This window comes from Bos javanicus, chromosome 4, assembly GCF_032452875.1.
Source record: "Bos javanicus breed banteng chromosome 4, ARS-OSU_banteng_1.0, whole genome shotgun sequence".
Taxonomy (NCBI): domain Eukaryota; kingdom Metazoa; phylum Chordata; class Mammalia; order Artiodactyla; family Bovidae; genus Bos; species Bos javanicus.
The window spans coordinates 31,094,644-31,109,534 of record NC_083871.1 but is presented as its reverse complement, the minus strand read 5'-3'; the positions used below and the strand labels follow the sequence as shown (position 1 = coordinate 31,109,534).

The 14,891-nt window shown below is 43.3% G+C and overlaps 1 protein-coding gene and 1 non-coding gene across 4 annotated transcripts in view; both read right to left on the bottom strand.

Moving 5' to 3' along the window:
* Positions 1 to 14,891, bottom strand: part of DNAH11 (dynein axonemal heavy chain 11) — a 364,495-nt gene that overhangs the window by 159,214 nt on the left and 190,390 nt on the right. For all 3 annotated transcript variants that reach the window (XM_061413683.1, XM_061413682.1, XM_061413681.1), the window contains exons 49-54: positions 12,137 to 12,376; positions 10,332 to 10,493; positions 9,884 to 10,077; positions 5,147 to 5,309; positions 3,922 to 4,045; positions 3,362 to 3,504 (exon numbers count right to left, since the gene is read on the bottom strand). In XM_061413683.1, coding sequence (XP_061269667.1) covers positions 3,362 to 3,504; positions 3,922 to 4,045; positions 5,147 to 5,309; positions 9,884 to 10,077; positions 10,332 to 10,493; positions 12,137 to 12,376 — 1,026 coding nt within the window. The remainder of the gene's footprint in view (positions 1 to 3,361; positions 3,505 to 3,921; positions 4,046 to 5,146; positions 5,310 to 9,883; positions 10,078 to 10,331; positions 10,494 to 12,136; positions 12,377 to 14,891) is intronic.
* TRNAC-GCA (transfer RNA cysteine (anticodon GCA)) lies at positions 10,728 to 10,799 on the bottom strand. The gene has a single exon. It is a non-coding gene; the product is annotated as a tRNA-Cys (tRNA).

The following is a 14,891-nucleotide window of genomic DNA, read 5'->3' as shown; positions in this document are numbered from 1 at the left end:
GGCTTCCCTGATAGCTCAGTTGGTAAGGAATCCACTTACAATGCAGGAAACTGTGCTTTGATTCCTGGGACGGGACGATCTGTGGAGAAGGGATAGGCTACCCAATCCAGTATTCTCAGGTTTTCCTTGTGGCTCAGGTGGTAAAGAATCCACCTGCAATGTGGGAGACCTGGGTTTGATTCCTGGGTTGGGAAGATGCCCTGAAGAATGGAAAGGCTACCCACTCCAGTATTCTGGCCTGGAGAATTCCATGGACTGTATAGTCTATGGGGTCGCTAAGAGTCGGACACGAATGAGTGGCTTTCACTTTCACTCACAAACACACACACACACGTCTTTTAAATATATATATATGTAGGAGACAAATAACAGAACAGGGAAAATATCTGTCACCCGTATATAAACCTAATTGATAAGTATACATAGAACTCATAAACAAAACCATGTGAAATTCAATGGAAAAGTGGGTCCTTTATGACCCAGCCTCAGGGGTTACTCAGCATCCTTGTGCTGCTCTGTACCCTACTCTGTTAGCTGAAGCAGGGATAAGCTCACTCAGAGCCAACAAGAGGGGCCTAGATCCCACCTGAGAATGAGAAGAACATCAAAGAATTTGCAGGCATGATTTAAAAACCACTACGAGGTGTAACTATTGAACTCAGTAATTTCCCTTCTAAGAATTTATCCTACAAAAGCAAGCAAAGTTACGTGTATAAGACGTCTGTAAAGGATGCTCATTCTAGTGTTATTTATAACAACGGGTATCAAATTTCAGCATGCTTCAGAATCACCTGGAGGGTTTGTGGAAACACAGATTTCTGGGTCCTATCCAGAGTTTCCATTTCAAGAGTTCTGGGGTGGGGCTGGAGAATGTGTACTTTTGAAAAGTTCCTAGGTGATGCTGATTCTGCTGCTCTGAACAACAGACTTGGGTTGCTGCTGACCTTCCCACCCAGGGATTGAACCTGTGTATCTTACTGGCAGGCGGGTACTTCACCGCTAGCGCCACCTGGGAAGTCCGATTAATTACATTACTATCTCAAATTCCATTGTTGTACTCGTTTTCCCATTTCACAAAGAAAATGTGACCCAACTATACCACAACGGAACAGGGAGAAATCTCCAGCCTTGCTACAATCTGGCCAACATATGCTTAGTCACACTTCTGATGGGCAGAACACCCTCTGGGCATCCAAAACTTAAATTCTGATTTCTAACCTCAGACCAGAAATGCTCAGTAAGAACAATGTAGAATCTGAAACAGGAGGGTAGAGAAGAATCACAGCTACTCTATACCTGAACCTCCACAGTGTCAGTCCCTCAGCTGTGTCTGACTCTTTGCGACCCCATGAATCGCAGCACGCCAGGCCTCCCTGTCCATCACAAACTCCCGGAGTTCACTCAGACTCACGTCCATCGAGTCAGTGATGCCATCCAGCCATCTCATCCTCTGTTGTCCCCTTCTCCTCCTGCCCCCAATCCCTCCCAGCATCAGAGGGATGCTTTCCAATGAGTCAACTCTTCGCATGAGGTGGCCAAAGTACTGGAGTTTCAGCTTTAGCATCATTCCTTCCAAAGAAATCCCAGGGCTCATCTCCTTCAGAATGGACTGGTTGGATCTCCTTGCAGTCCAAGGGACTCTCAAGAGTCTTCTCCAACACCACAGTTCAAAAGCATCAATTCTTCGGCGCTCAGCCTTCTTCACAGTCCAACTCTCACATCCACACATGACTACTGGAAAACCATAGCCTTGACTAGATGGACCTTTGTTGGCAAAGTAATGTCTCTGCTTTTCAATATGCTATCTAAGGCTGAATTTTCCATACTGCTGCTGCTGCTAAGTCACTTCAGTCGTGTCCAACTCTGTGTGACCCCATGGACTGCAGGCTACCAGCTTCTCCGTCCATGGGATTCTCCAGACAAGAACACTGGAGTGGGCTGCCATTTCCTTCTCCAATGCATGAAAGTGGAAAGTGAAAGTGAAGTCACTCAGTCGTGTCTGACTCTTAGTGACCCCATGGACTGCAGCCTACCAGGCTCCTCCATCTATGGGATTTTCCGGGCAACAGTACTGGAGTGGGGTGCCATTGCCTTCTCCAAATTTTCCATACTAGTATTTTCAATTGGCTTTCTGCCATGAGTGTGGTGAGGTTTCTTGTTCTAATACTTCATCCTTCCTGCTGCTGTTACTTGGTTACATTATATCCTTGTGCCTACACTATGGCATGGAGTTGTCTCTGGATTGAATCTCAGATCATCTGAGTGACAAGCCTCAGCTACTTGCCCTGAAGTACTAATATAGTATCACTTCCTCAACTCAAACTCCTCCTCTGCTCCTTTAATGATTTACAAAACACTTGTGGTTTAGTCACTAAGTCATGTCTGACTTCTGTGATGCCATGGACTGTAACCTGCCAGGCTCCTCTGTCCATGGGATTCTCCAGGCAAGGATACTGGAGTGGGTTGCCATTTCCTTCCCCAGGGGATCTTCTGGACTCAGGAATCGAACCCAGGTCTCCTGCATTGCAAGTGGATTCTTTATCAACCGAGCTATGAGGGAAGCCCCACCCTTTCCTCACCCCAATTAACTTTCCCAGCCCGATCCACCTGTTTCTTCCAATAAGAACTCTATGTCCCAGTCATTTAGAGCGGTAGTTCCCAATCCTTTTGCCACTGGGGACTGGTTTTGTGGAAGACAATTTTTCAACGGGCCAGGGAGTGGAGGATGGTTTCAGGATGATTCAAGTGCATTACATTCACTGTGTTCTTTTTCCCCATTATTATTACATCAGTTCACCTCAGATCATCAGGCATTAGATCCTGGAGGCTGGGGACCCCTGATTTAGTCCTATGTGTGGTTTCTCCAAATATGTACCATGCAGTCCACTCTTAACTCTTCCAAATGCTATTTCCTCTCCCTGAAAGCTCTTCCCCAACCCAGCGCATCCCCAGGAATTCCAAGCCACACCTGACACACAGCACGCCGCCTTCTCCAGGAGGCCTGCTGCCCTTGGAAAGGATGCCGAACTCCTCTGGGATCAGCATGGCGCCACTTATTGGTGATGTCTCGTTTCCTGTAACAGCATAAGCTCTTCAAGGATAGACACCATGTCCAGCTCACTCGGGTGCTCAACCTGCTTAGAACAAGGCCTTGTAGGGAACCAGCATCAAAGGAAACTTGAAGAAGGTGCCCTCCAGACACTCGAGAAAATATGCAAATGGCCTTTTACACCAAATGACTGGATGTCCTTACAAAATGTATGAGTGGAATTCAAACTTGTCATGTGAATTCCCAAACAGAACCATATCAGAGTTGAAACAGCACGTTTAACTAAATGCAAGGAAAGCAAATGCTTCTTACTTTGAGTTGTCGTCGCACTCGGAACAAAAAGAATTTCCAACAGTTTTCTCTGGAGTCCACCATGCCCAGACCACGAACTTCATCACGAACTCCAGAAATTATCTTGTCTACATCTTCATCACTGAACAGATCAGGAATTTCCCCTGCCCCCAAAGGAATGAGTAGAGTTATTAAAAGACTGCTATAATTCATATTTTAGATATGACTTAAAATGCTTTCTAATACAAAGTTCAGCTTTAATGATAGAGTTTGAAACCAGAAATGCCATTTTTTTTTTTTATAAGACACAACACAGTGACAACAAGCTATGACAAACCCACCCACTAAACTTGCACAGGCAGGAATAACATTTACTTCACTGAAGGCCTCTGCAAGGCCTTTTACATTGTAAGCAGACTAAGAAAGCGATACACTTCAAATTAGTCAGGTTTATACGTTTCTCCCCAAAGAATGCCCCGACAAACATCTCAAAGACAAATTATCTCTATTTAAAGTTCACTGAAACCACAGATCATTTGTCTTTGGGGAAGATCTTTCATGGAATGTGTTGGTTTAATCACCTGATGCCAGCAAGTCATTAATCAGCACGAGAAAGCTCTCATCTAGAACCTGGGCATCTGTCAGCAGGAACGCGGTGGGCATGTTCTTGGCTCCGGCTCTGATGTACAGATTGGCAAGGTCTACCTGTAAGAAGCAGAGGCCATCACTCACGCTGTGCTAACATGCTCGTGTGCTGTTGGCGAGGGGTGGGCAGAACCGAGGCGCTACAGCGGGAGGGCCGGCGCCGTCCTTTCCCCGTTTATACGTTCTTTCCTCTCGGTGACTCTCTTCTTATGGGGGCAAACATGCTGACATCGGCTCCATTTCTGGCACATAATGATGACTGTCATGTTTATGGCTTCACGGAGCCCAAGATGCAAACAGGCTCCTGACAAACAACTCCCTTCTATTCAAGCAAAAGTGAATTCAGTAATGATTTTGTTAAGCAATGCAGCGAAAAGAAGTTTTTGGCTCCTTTTAACAACTATCTACTTCATTGTTTGGTGACTTAGAGTTTACTAGTTTTATTTAGTAATATTGAAAGCAAGTGGTTTGTTGTTTGCTTTAAAATAGCACTTGCCACAAACTCTAAGTACTATTTTGTAACTACTATTGTGATTCAAAAGCAAAATTTTAAAAAACATGTCAGTGTTTCTCGACTGTACTCTCATCATATTTTCACAATCTGATACAAAGCGGAAAAAATCTCTATGCACTTGTTAAAGAAAAAAAAAGGATCTCCCCCTCCCTCCATTGTATTGGTATATGAATACTGCTGATTTTCAGGTATGGTCAGCACAAAAGAAAAACATGTTTGTATTTAATAAAATGTTTTCTGAGCAAATCTGACAGGCTTATAGGCTTATACACATACAAATGTTGGTAGCAGTTTACTATTATTAATTCGACAATGAAGGAGAAAGTTTAAGTGTTAGTTCCTCATTCATGTTTGACTCTTTGCGACCCTATGGACTGTAGCCATCAGGCTTCTTTGTCCATGGGGATTCTCCAGGCAAGAATACTGGAGTGGGTTGCCATTTCCTCCTCCAGAGGATCTTCCAGACCCAGGGATCAAACCAAGGTCTCCTGCACTGCAGGCAGTTTCTTTGTCTGAGCTACCAGGGAAGTCCCTGAAGGAGAAACAGCCAACAAAATCCTCTGAAGAGCTTACCCGCCTCCATGCCTGACTGGAGCACCTTTATCCTGGGGCAGAAGGAGCACGGGGCCGCCCATCACTAGACTTACCCGAAGTTCCTGGATCCCAAAGCCTTGGGTCAGAGTGATCTGGAAGACCTCGAGGCTGCAAACGTAAGCTGCCAGGCGGGACAGGCTCTGCTTGCCACTGCCGCCCACTCCAATCAAGAGCGCATAACCCTGAGGGGACTGCAGGATGCGGCTGATGCGACACCTGCGGAGAGAAAACACCCCCAACAGATGACATCCAATGAGCCTCAGGGCTATGCGGTTTCATTTTTCAGATATTTAGATACTAAACTCCGATTTGTATTTCAGACTTTCAGTCCTTGTTCTTCTGTTTCCCAAACAAAAAGATGCTGCCTGCATCTGCCCCCTTATCACTTGCCCAACAAACCATCCTGGCCAATGACATCTGGACTCCCACTGCTGTGTTACTCTCCCCCAAAAGAAGGCAGAAAATGAATACAAGGACTTACATCAAAGCACCACGTTTTCCTGATTAGCAAGAAAGATCCTAATGGCACATCAGTATCCACGTATAAGGATATCAAAGGGAAAATGTCTTTGGGCCAGAAACTTTGCTATAGAATTAGTTTGGGAAGAACAGATTTGTTTAGACCAACAAACACCTCACATGTGATTTACTTCATGCATTTTAAACACTTGCCTTTTTTACATGATCCTTATGTCCCTTGCATGAAAGCTTTCCTCATGCCTTGAACGGTCTAAAACATTCTCGGAAAGTGTTAGAATCCAAGAGGTAAATCTCCAGCAAAGTCAACTAATCCCTTTTCCTGTATTATCAAAGAGGTTCTGAATGCTTATCCTATTGATATTATTGCTACATCTCACCGTTAGGAATAAGTTGGCTTTAATGTGATCAACGTAAGCATGTGTCCAGTTGCTTCAGTTGTGTCCAGCTCTTTGCAACCCCACGGACTGTAGCCTATCAGGCTTCTCTGTCCACAGGATTCTCTAGGCAAGAATACTAGAGTGGGTTGCCATGCCCTCCTCAAGGGGATCTTCCAAACTCAGGGATGGGACCTAATCTCCTGCATTGCAGGTGGGCTCCTTACTGCTGAGCCACCAGGGAAGCCCCCAATATAAATGCATATGGAAGCCCAAATGCAAAAAAATTTTTGAAAAGACTGCTGTATTTTCTCTCAGTTGCTTTCCTGACATGAATTTAAGCTCTGAACAATCCAAACAATCTTTAACACATTTTTTTTAAAGAGTACTTTTTGAAAGAATTAAGTTGGGATCGCTTATAGTAGGACCAGCACGCACGATCATTTCCTGAAAACCTTCAATAACTGAAAAGACAGGTTATTTTTCCAAGCTCAGCCACCTCATTAAATTTTACTTCACATGACCACACGACAAAACCACCTTGGCAAAGCTGTGAGATTACTCTAACACGAGTGAAACCCCAACTTACAAGGCAGGGTTTTCATTTCAATAATGTGTGCTTTGAGGTCTGCATCGACAGTCTGTAAGTGGCCAAGTCTCTTTCTACAATGTTCAAGGGCACACTGAAATCATCTCTGATGTGCAGTAAATCAGTTTCTAGCTCATAATCCCTAATCAAAGCAGCAGCTTTTCCTTTCAGGTCACTGAGAACTCTGTGTTGAAGGATTACAGGGGACAACTCCTCAGTGCCAACAAGACATCTCTTCCACACGAGCCGTGACAGACGGCCAGCGTACATGAATCCAACCAGAAACAGCATTACTAATAACTCACTTATCACCATGCTCAGAGATTCTAACGGAAGCGTCCTCTGTCTGCTAATCAGAGGACTGTCACTGCAAAGGGATCCATAAAACAATCAATATGTAGGAAGCTTGTAATAAATGATGATAGGGAAGCCTCCCAAGTTTTTCTTAGGCACTTGGGCTCAACATTTTAAGGAGTGACTCTTCTAAAAATCGAATTCTCCACATTTCTTGGGTCTGTTTGAATTGCTTTTCTCACATACTTCCTTCTCTCTTGACTCATTTCATTACTTTAATCTTTGCCCAAATATCACTTGTTAGAAAAGCCAGCATTATTAACTGAGTGGCACTCCCCCAAATGCATATGCTGCTGCTGCTGCTACTGCTAAGTTGCTTCAGTCGTGTCTGACTCTGTGCGACCCCACAGACGGCAGCCCATTAGGCTCCTTTGTCCCTGGGATTCTCCAGGCAAGAACACTGGAGTGGGTTATACTGAAGCCCTAACCACCAGTACCTGAAAATATAGACTTAGGAAACAGAGTGATTGAATACATTGGTTACAATTAGGTCATAGGGGAGTAGGGTATATCCAATATGACCAGTATCCTTATAAAAAGGAGAAATTTGGATACAGACACACACAAAGGGAGAAAGTCACATGATGACTGAACTCAGGCTGTCACAAGACAAGGAACTTCCAGAAGCAAGGAAAGAATTCTGGAGCAGACTCTCCCCAGCACCTCTGAGGGAGCATGGCCTTCTGACATCTCAATTTCAGACTTCTTGCCTTCCGAACTGTGAGACAATAAATACCTGTTTCTCTAAACTTCCCAGTTTGCAGCATTTTGTCAGAGCAGCTCCAGCACATCAGTAGAGCCAGTGAGAAATTACAGTTATGGGGAAGCAGGACAGGAAGGGAAGATGCCATCGACTTCCCACACAGCAGCAGCAATGGCCAGCTGTTTAGACTACTCAACCGACCCTGTCATTCCCATGCTAAGCTCTGACCCGGAACTTCTCACTGCACTTAGAAAGAAAGAACCCCCCTTTCCTCTGGTTACAAGAAAACACCTGTACTCATGAGGCCTGTGTCCACCTCCCCACCTTGCCACACGCCCCTCTCCCTGCTTCTCCATGCTGCAGCCACACGCCCCTCTCCCTGCTTCTCCATGCTGCAGCCACACGCCCCTCTCCCTGCTTCTCCATGCTGCAGCCACACGCCCCTCTCCCTGCTTCTCCATGCTGCAGCCACACGCCCCTCTCCCTGCTTCTCCATGCTGCAGCCACACGCCCCTCTCCCTGCTTCTCCATGCTGCAGCCACACGCCCCTCTCCCTGCTTCTCCATGCTGCAGCCACATGACCCTCTTTTTGCTTTTGGACATTCATGGGGCCACATGAAATCTGCCCACACCTAAAGCGTTCTTCCTCCAGATCTTTCCATGCTGAGCTCCTGCATATCATTTCAGTCTCACCTTAAATGCCACCTCCTCACAGAGACAGCCAGTCCCTCTTTGGGAATTCACATGTTTATTGCTCAGGATCAATAGATTTTATTCCTCAGCAGGACGTATCACTTTCTGCCATGTTCCTCACTTGCTTATTTGTTCATATCCTTATAAACTTCCCATGGGATCACTAAAACATGAGCTCAATTAGAGAAATAACTGGATTATCTTGCTTGCTGCTGTCTCCCCAGTACTTGGGCAATGTCTGACAGCAGACGTCACGGATGGTCGCACAACCTGTGCACGGCAAAGGCACCCAAGCTAGGAGGTGAGAGCCTGTTCAGTCATACTACATCAGGGAAGGGGCCTTCTTCTAGTTTTCTGCCCAGAAAACATGCCCTTCCCTTTTTTCTTCCTTAACTTGCACGTAAGTACTGAATAGGCTGGCAATGTTACTGTTTGATACTCAGTAGGCACTCAATGAACATTCTTAACCAAGGAAAATTAGCTCGAGTCCATCCTGTCTCTGCCACTTACAAATTTTTAAGATTTTGAACAAGTCACTTACCTTCCTCTTTCTTCATATTCTTCCCTAAGGCTATGGCAACCTACTCCAGCATTCTTGCCTGGAGAATCCCATGGACAGAGGAGCCTGGCGAGCTACAGTCCATGGGGTCACAGAGTCAGACACAACTGAGTGACAGATACACACACACTGATAGGCTGGCAGTGCTCCTGTTTGGCACTCATTTGGCACCCAGTAAATATTCTTAACCAAGGCAAATCAGCGTGAGTCTGTCCTGTCTCTGCCACTTATGAACTTTAACTTTGAACAAGTCACTTACCTTCCTCTTTCTTCATACTCTTCCCTAACAGAGGTACAAGTGAAAGAACATGAAATTATGGTTCTCATGGCACTTCAAAAAATAGTATACCTATGTAAGACATTATTGTGACATAATTCATATAGACACTTAATAGTCTTTTAACGGATCCATGACACCTAAACCTATTATCATTTATATATCCATTTATATAAAAATTATCTATTATACAAAGAACTGTGTTTGACATTCTTGTAATTTGTTGAATGCAAGCTTAGTGACCTTCTCTGAATCAGGCCCATACACTTATAGTTACAGAAGCTAAGGGGATTGGAATGACTTTTTGCAAAAGATAATTTTCTTACCTAACTCAGATTATCAATTTCCTCTAGCACAGAATTCAATTTCCTTCCTACTCATGTACATTCTTGAGGTCTTCTACAAGTTGCCTTTTGCTTATGACATGGTAAGTGGCTGCACTTACAGGTATGTGACATATTTATATCCTAGAAGAGGGCTGTGTCTTGTCTTTTTTATCTTGTGTTCTCAATCAAGTTTTTCTTTTCATTTTTTGAGGTAACGTTGGGTTTCAATATTATATAAATTTCATGGAGAAACTTAGTTTTATACTGTATGGCAAACAGGAACTGATAGTTCAAAAAAATCCCAGAAGACAAACAAACAAACAAAAAAAAACAACCGATAGTTCAGAGTGTTCAGTAAGATCTACTGAATAACAGCAACTGTGGACACTCAGCCATTTTTACTTTGTGCAAAAGCATCACAGCCCATCAACTCACACATGTTGCATGGCGTCTTCAAATAAAACGAGGTGCATGGCGGCATTGAGTTCATTGTAGTCATCCAGTGCTTCCGTCAGAAACGTCTTCAGTACCTCCCAGTCCTTCACCGGCATGTAGCACGGGTCTTGGCTGCCCTTAGCAAAATGGCAATAGATGAGGGGCTGCTGAAGCAGCACATGGCTAGCTACACCCTGCAGGAGGAGGAAGTGAAAAATACGGTCATGTCAATCTCCAGAAATGATTCATCTGGAGGCAGAGTGACCGGTCCAGGGAAAAGCCTGTAAATCAACCCATGGGTGGATGTCATCTTCCCCTGTAGAGATCTGGAATCACAGCTGTTTCAGCAAGGGAATCATATATACAATTCATTCACATCCTTATCCCATTTCTGCCCAAAAGCCAATATGCCAGAGCACATAGTGACCTTTGGAATTCATTTGCTTACTTCAAAGTATTTATTAGCAGTTTCCAGCAGTTTTTTATGAAACAAATCACAGTCCTTTGTGTCTATCAGTTTGTCTCCATAAACACGAGAAGATTCATGAAGCCACAGGCGTATTAAATCATTTGGACACTTTAAACACTCAGGAGAGGTGAATAAAATCCCCTAAAAGGCAAGAAGGGAAAAAATTAAAAATTCGGAACGTGATGACATTCCAAGATAATACTTTAACGTATTCTTTAACTGCATGCTGAATTTAGCAATTTACTGAGTTACAAGAAGGGTTATAAATAGTATTACATATCAGTAGTTGCAGTCTCCGATAAGCAACATTTAAACAATTAACTACACAATAAAAAGGATTAAAGAATGGGTTGCCATTTCCTTCTCCAGGGGATCTTCCCAACGCAGGGATCGAACCTGGGTCTCCTGCATTGCAGGCAGACACTTTACCGACTGAGCCACCAGGGAAGTCTATTAAAGAATTAACTACCATTATGCCCATTTCCAGGAATGAGCTAAGGCTGTATTTCAAGAGTCAGCCCAGGAACTAAATATCTGATCTTAGAACTTGTACCTACTGTCTTCAGGAAAATCAGTTTCTAAAACTAGCTAACATGGAAGTCATAGGACAGTAATATATTTTATTCTAAAATCCTGTGATGTCATTTAATCGAATTCATTCATTTTACAGATGAAATATATAAGATCCAGAGCTGACTGTCTGAATGCACATTTTGTGGGTAGTCAAAACATTTTGATTCTCACTTTCCTGCAACACTATTCTTCAATATTTTGGATTCATATAGACCCAGTTCTCATGGGGAGAGTCACCGTGTTCTGGGCTCTAGGGACAACACCAAGGGAGTCATAGAGAATTAGCTGTAAAAGGTTAAACAACTGTTGGGTGGTGTTGGGTGTAGTCAACAGACTGGATATGAATGGTGAGCAGAAAGGTCTCTCACCTCTTGGCCTCCCTTCCCTCCTATGATCAAAAACCTGCTTTTAAAGACCGTTTAATTGAGCACAGTCTTTCAGGCAGGTGCAAGAAAGATCGAGATGAAAAGGAATGGTCCACATTTGGAAAAAGCTTTTGCCTAATGTGGTTACAGTTTTGAGGCAGCTGTGGAGTGATTTAGAAGGCAGGGTTATAAAAGTATAAGAAATAAAAATCACCAAATACTGAGAAGTCTCATGAAGTTTTCATATTCCACCAGTTTACTACTTCTGTCACAAATGAACTTTGAGCCATAAATAATTCTTCAATTACTTTTACCCTACTGATAGGCCATGTAAGTTGGATATTTTCAAAATTTCAAGGTTTTGAATTCTCTCTTCGGAACTTTCTTTTCAAATCATATACATTCACACTGTCCTTTTACTGGATAAGTGAGTTAAGTGTCAATGCCAAACCAAAATAGGAATTTAAGAAATTATATTTTCTCTTGATATATGTTTAAAAATCGTTATCACCTAAATATTAAAAAAAAATTATCCCTTTTACTTGCACAAAATGAGACACTCAAATATTTATACAGAATCATATTCAGAATCAATGAAATAGGGAGCCAAGATTTCTACCTTAGCTTCTATTGCTAAGTCTCTACCAACCTAAGGGGAATTGCTACTTTCATTGACAAAATGGGATTAATAAACCTGCATACTTCATAAAGCTTATTACAGAAAATGAAAGAATACATGCTCAAGGATGCAGCATAGTTTTAGACTAAGTTCTATGAATGAACCCCATTGGTATTACTTTAATCAGTGCCCCACTCAAGACACATAACACAGAGTCATCGAGGTACCTGGAAGACGTTTGACAAGTCTCTCAAATTAAAGAGGTAGTGGAATTTAATGGCCGTGGGTAAAAATGTATGTGCCATCATCTGATGGAATGCGATTGTTGCCTGTATCAAAGTGGGGCCACTCCTGAGAACTGAGGGACCAAATGCTTGCTGCTGGAAATGGAAACTCAGGATCTGGCTGTAGATGGTGTTCAGTGCATCCAGCGATGGGAAGTTGAATGCAAACACTGTGAAATGTCTCTGAAAACAAAAACAAACATGAGAGCTGCATAAAATAGAAAATGTAATGGTACTAGTAGATTGGGGCTTCTCTGGTGGCTCAGATGGTAAAGAATCCACCTGCCAATGCAGGAGACCCAGGTTCAATCCCTGGGCTGGGAAGATCCCCTAGAGAGGGGCATGGCAACCCACTCCAGTATTCTTGCCTGGGAAATCCAATGGACAGAGGACCCTGGCGGGTCACTGTCCATGGAGTCACAAAGAGTCAGACATGACTGAGCAACTAACACTTTCACCTTTACTTACCAGTAGATGACCAAAACAGGGAGGGGCACTTTATTTTTCATCTCTTCCTGTATCCATACCCACTGTGATGGAACTTGGCAGTACCTTCCACTCTGACTCTCAGAGTGCCCATATGACTTGATAAAGGCAACAGAAGGAGATAGAAGTAACAGGGTGCCAGTCACTGTCAAAGGCTTGTGTGTTTCCACTAGCTCTCTTAGGGCTCTATCTTTGCAATGAATTCTACATGCCTACCCAAGGATGAGAGACACATGACACAGAGCCGTGTTGTCCCAATTACAATCACTCCAGCCAAAGCCACCCTGAGTAGCTGACAATTAACTGCCCAACATGTGAACAAGCTCAGGTTAGGTCAGCAGAGTCACCCAGCTGAGTCTCCACTGACTACACAAAAGCAAGCAAACCACAGACTGTTGTATCTACAGTGGCAGTGGTGGCGATTATTATTTAAAGACTTACATGCACTCAGAAAACTTGCACATAAGTATTTACTGTAGCTTTATTCCTAATTGCCAAAATCTGGACACAACCATTGCTGTTGTTCATTCACTCAGTCGTGTCTGACTCTTTGTGACCCCAAGACCCGGAGCACACTAAGCTTCCCTGTCCTTCACCATATCCCAGGGCTTGCTCAAACTCATGTCCAGTTGGTGATGCCATCCAACCATCTCATCCTCTGTCATCCCCTTCTCCTCTTGCCCTCAATCTTTCCCAGCATCAGGGTCTTTCCCAATGAGTCAACTCTTCACATCAGGTGGCCAACTTCAACTTCAGCATCAGACCTTCCAATGAGTATTCAGGACTGATCTCCTTCAGAATGGACTGGTTGGATCTCCTTGCAGCCCAGGGGACTCTCAAGATTCTTCTCCAACACCACAGTTTAAAAGCATCAATTCTTCAGTGCTCAGCCTTTTATATGGTCCAACTCTGACATCCAGACATGACTACTGGAAAAACTACATCTTTGACTAGACGGACATTTGTCGAAAAAGTAAAGTAAAAGTAAAGTCTCTGATTTTTAATATTCTGCCTAGGTTTATCATAGCTTTTCTTCCAAGAGGCAAGCATCTTTTAATTTCATGGCTGCAGTCACTGCAGCCATAATTTCGGAGCTCTTTATTTTGAAGAAAATAAAGTCTGTCACTGTTTCCACTGTTTCCGCATATATTTGTCATGAAGTGATGGGACCAGATGCCATGATCTTAGTTTTTTGAATGTTGAGTTTTAAGCCAGCTTTTTCACTCTCCTCTTTCACTTTCATCAAGAGGTTCTTTAGTTCCTCTTCACTTTCTGCCATAAGGGTGGTGTCATCTGCGTATCTGAGGTTATTGATATTTCTCCCAGCAATCTTGATTCCAGCTTGTCCTTCATCCAGCCCAGTATTTCACATGATGTCCTCTGCATATAAGTTAAATAAGCAGGGTGACGATATACAGCCTTGATATAATCCTTTCCCAATTTGGAATCAGTCTGTATTTCCATATCCAGTTCTAATTGTTGCTTCTTGAGCTGCATACAGGTTTCTCAAGAGGCAGGTAAGGTGGTCTGCTTTTCCCAGCTCTTGACGAATTTTCCACAATTTGTTGTGATCCACAGAGTCAAAGGTTTTAGAGTAGTCAATGAAGCAGTAGTAGATGTTTTTCTGGAACTCTCTTGCTTTTTATGTGATCCAATAGTTGGCAATTTGATCTCTGGTTCCTCTACCTTTTCTAAATCCATCTTGTACATCGCTCGGTTCACATACTGTTGAAACCTAGCTTGGAGGATTTTGAGAACTACTTTGCTAGCATGTGAAATGAGTGCAATTGTGCGGTAGTTTGAACATTCTTTGGCATTGCCCTTCTTTGGGATTGGAATGAAAACTGACCTATTCCACTCCCGTGTTTACTGCTGAGCTTTCCAAATTTGCTGGCATATTGAATGCAGCACTTTAGAATTTGAAATAGCTCAGCTGGAATTCCATCATCTCCACTAGCTTTGTTCGTAGCTATGCTTCCTAAGGCCCAGCTGACTTTGCATTCCAGGATGTCTGGCTCTAGGTGAGTGATCACACCATTGTGGTTTCCAGGTTATTATGATCTTTTTTGGTACAGTTCTTCTATGTGTTCTTGCCACCTCTTCTTAATACCTTCTGCTTAAAGCATCCTTAAATAAGTAAATGGATAAACAAACTAGGAACACCCAGACAATGAGTATTATTCAGTGATAAAAATAAATGAGCTACCAAGAC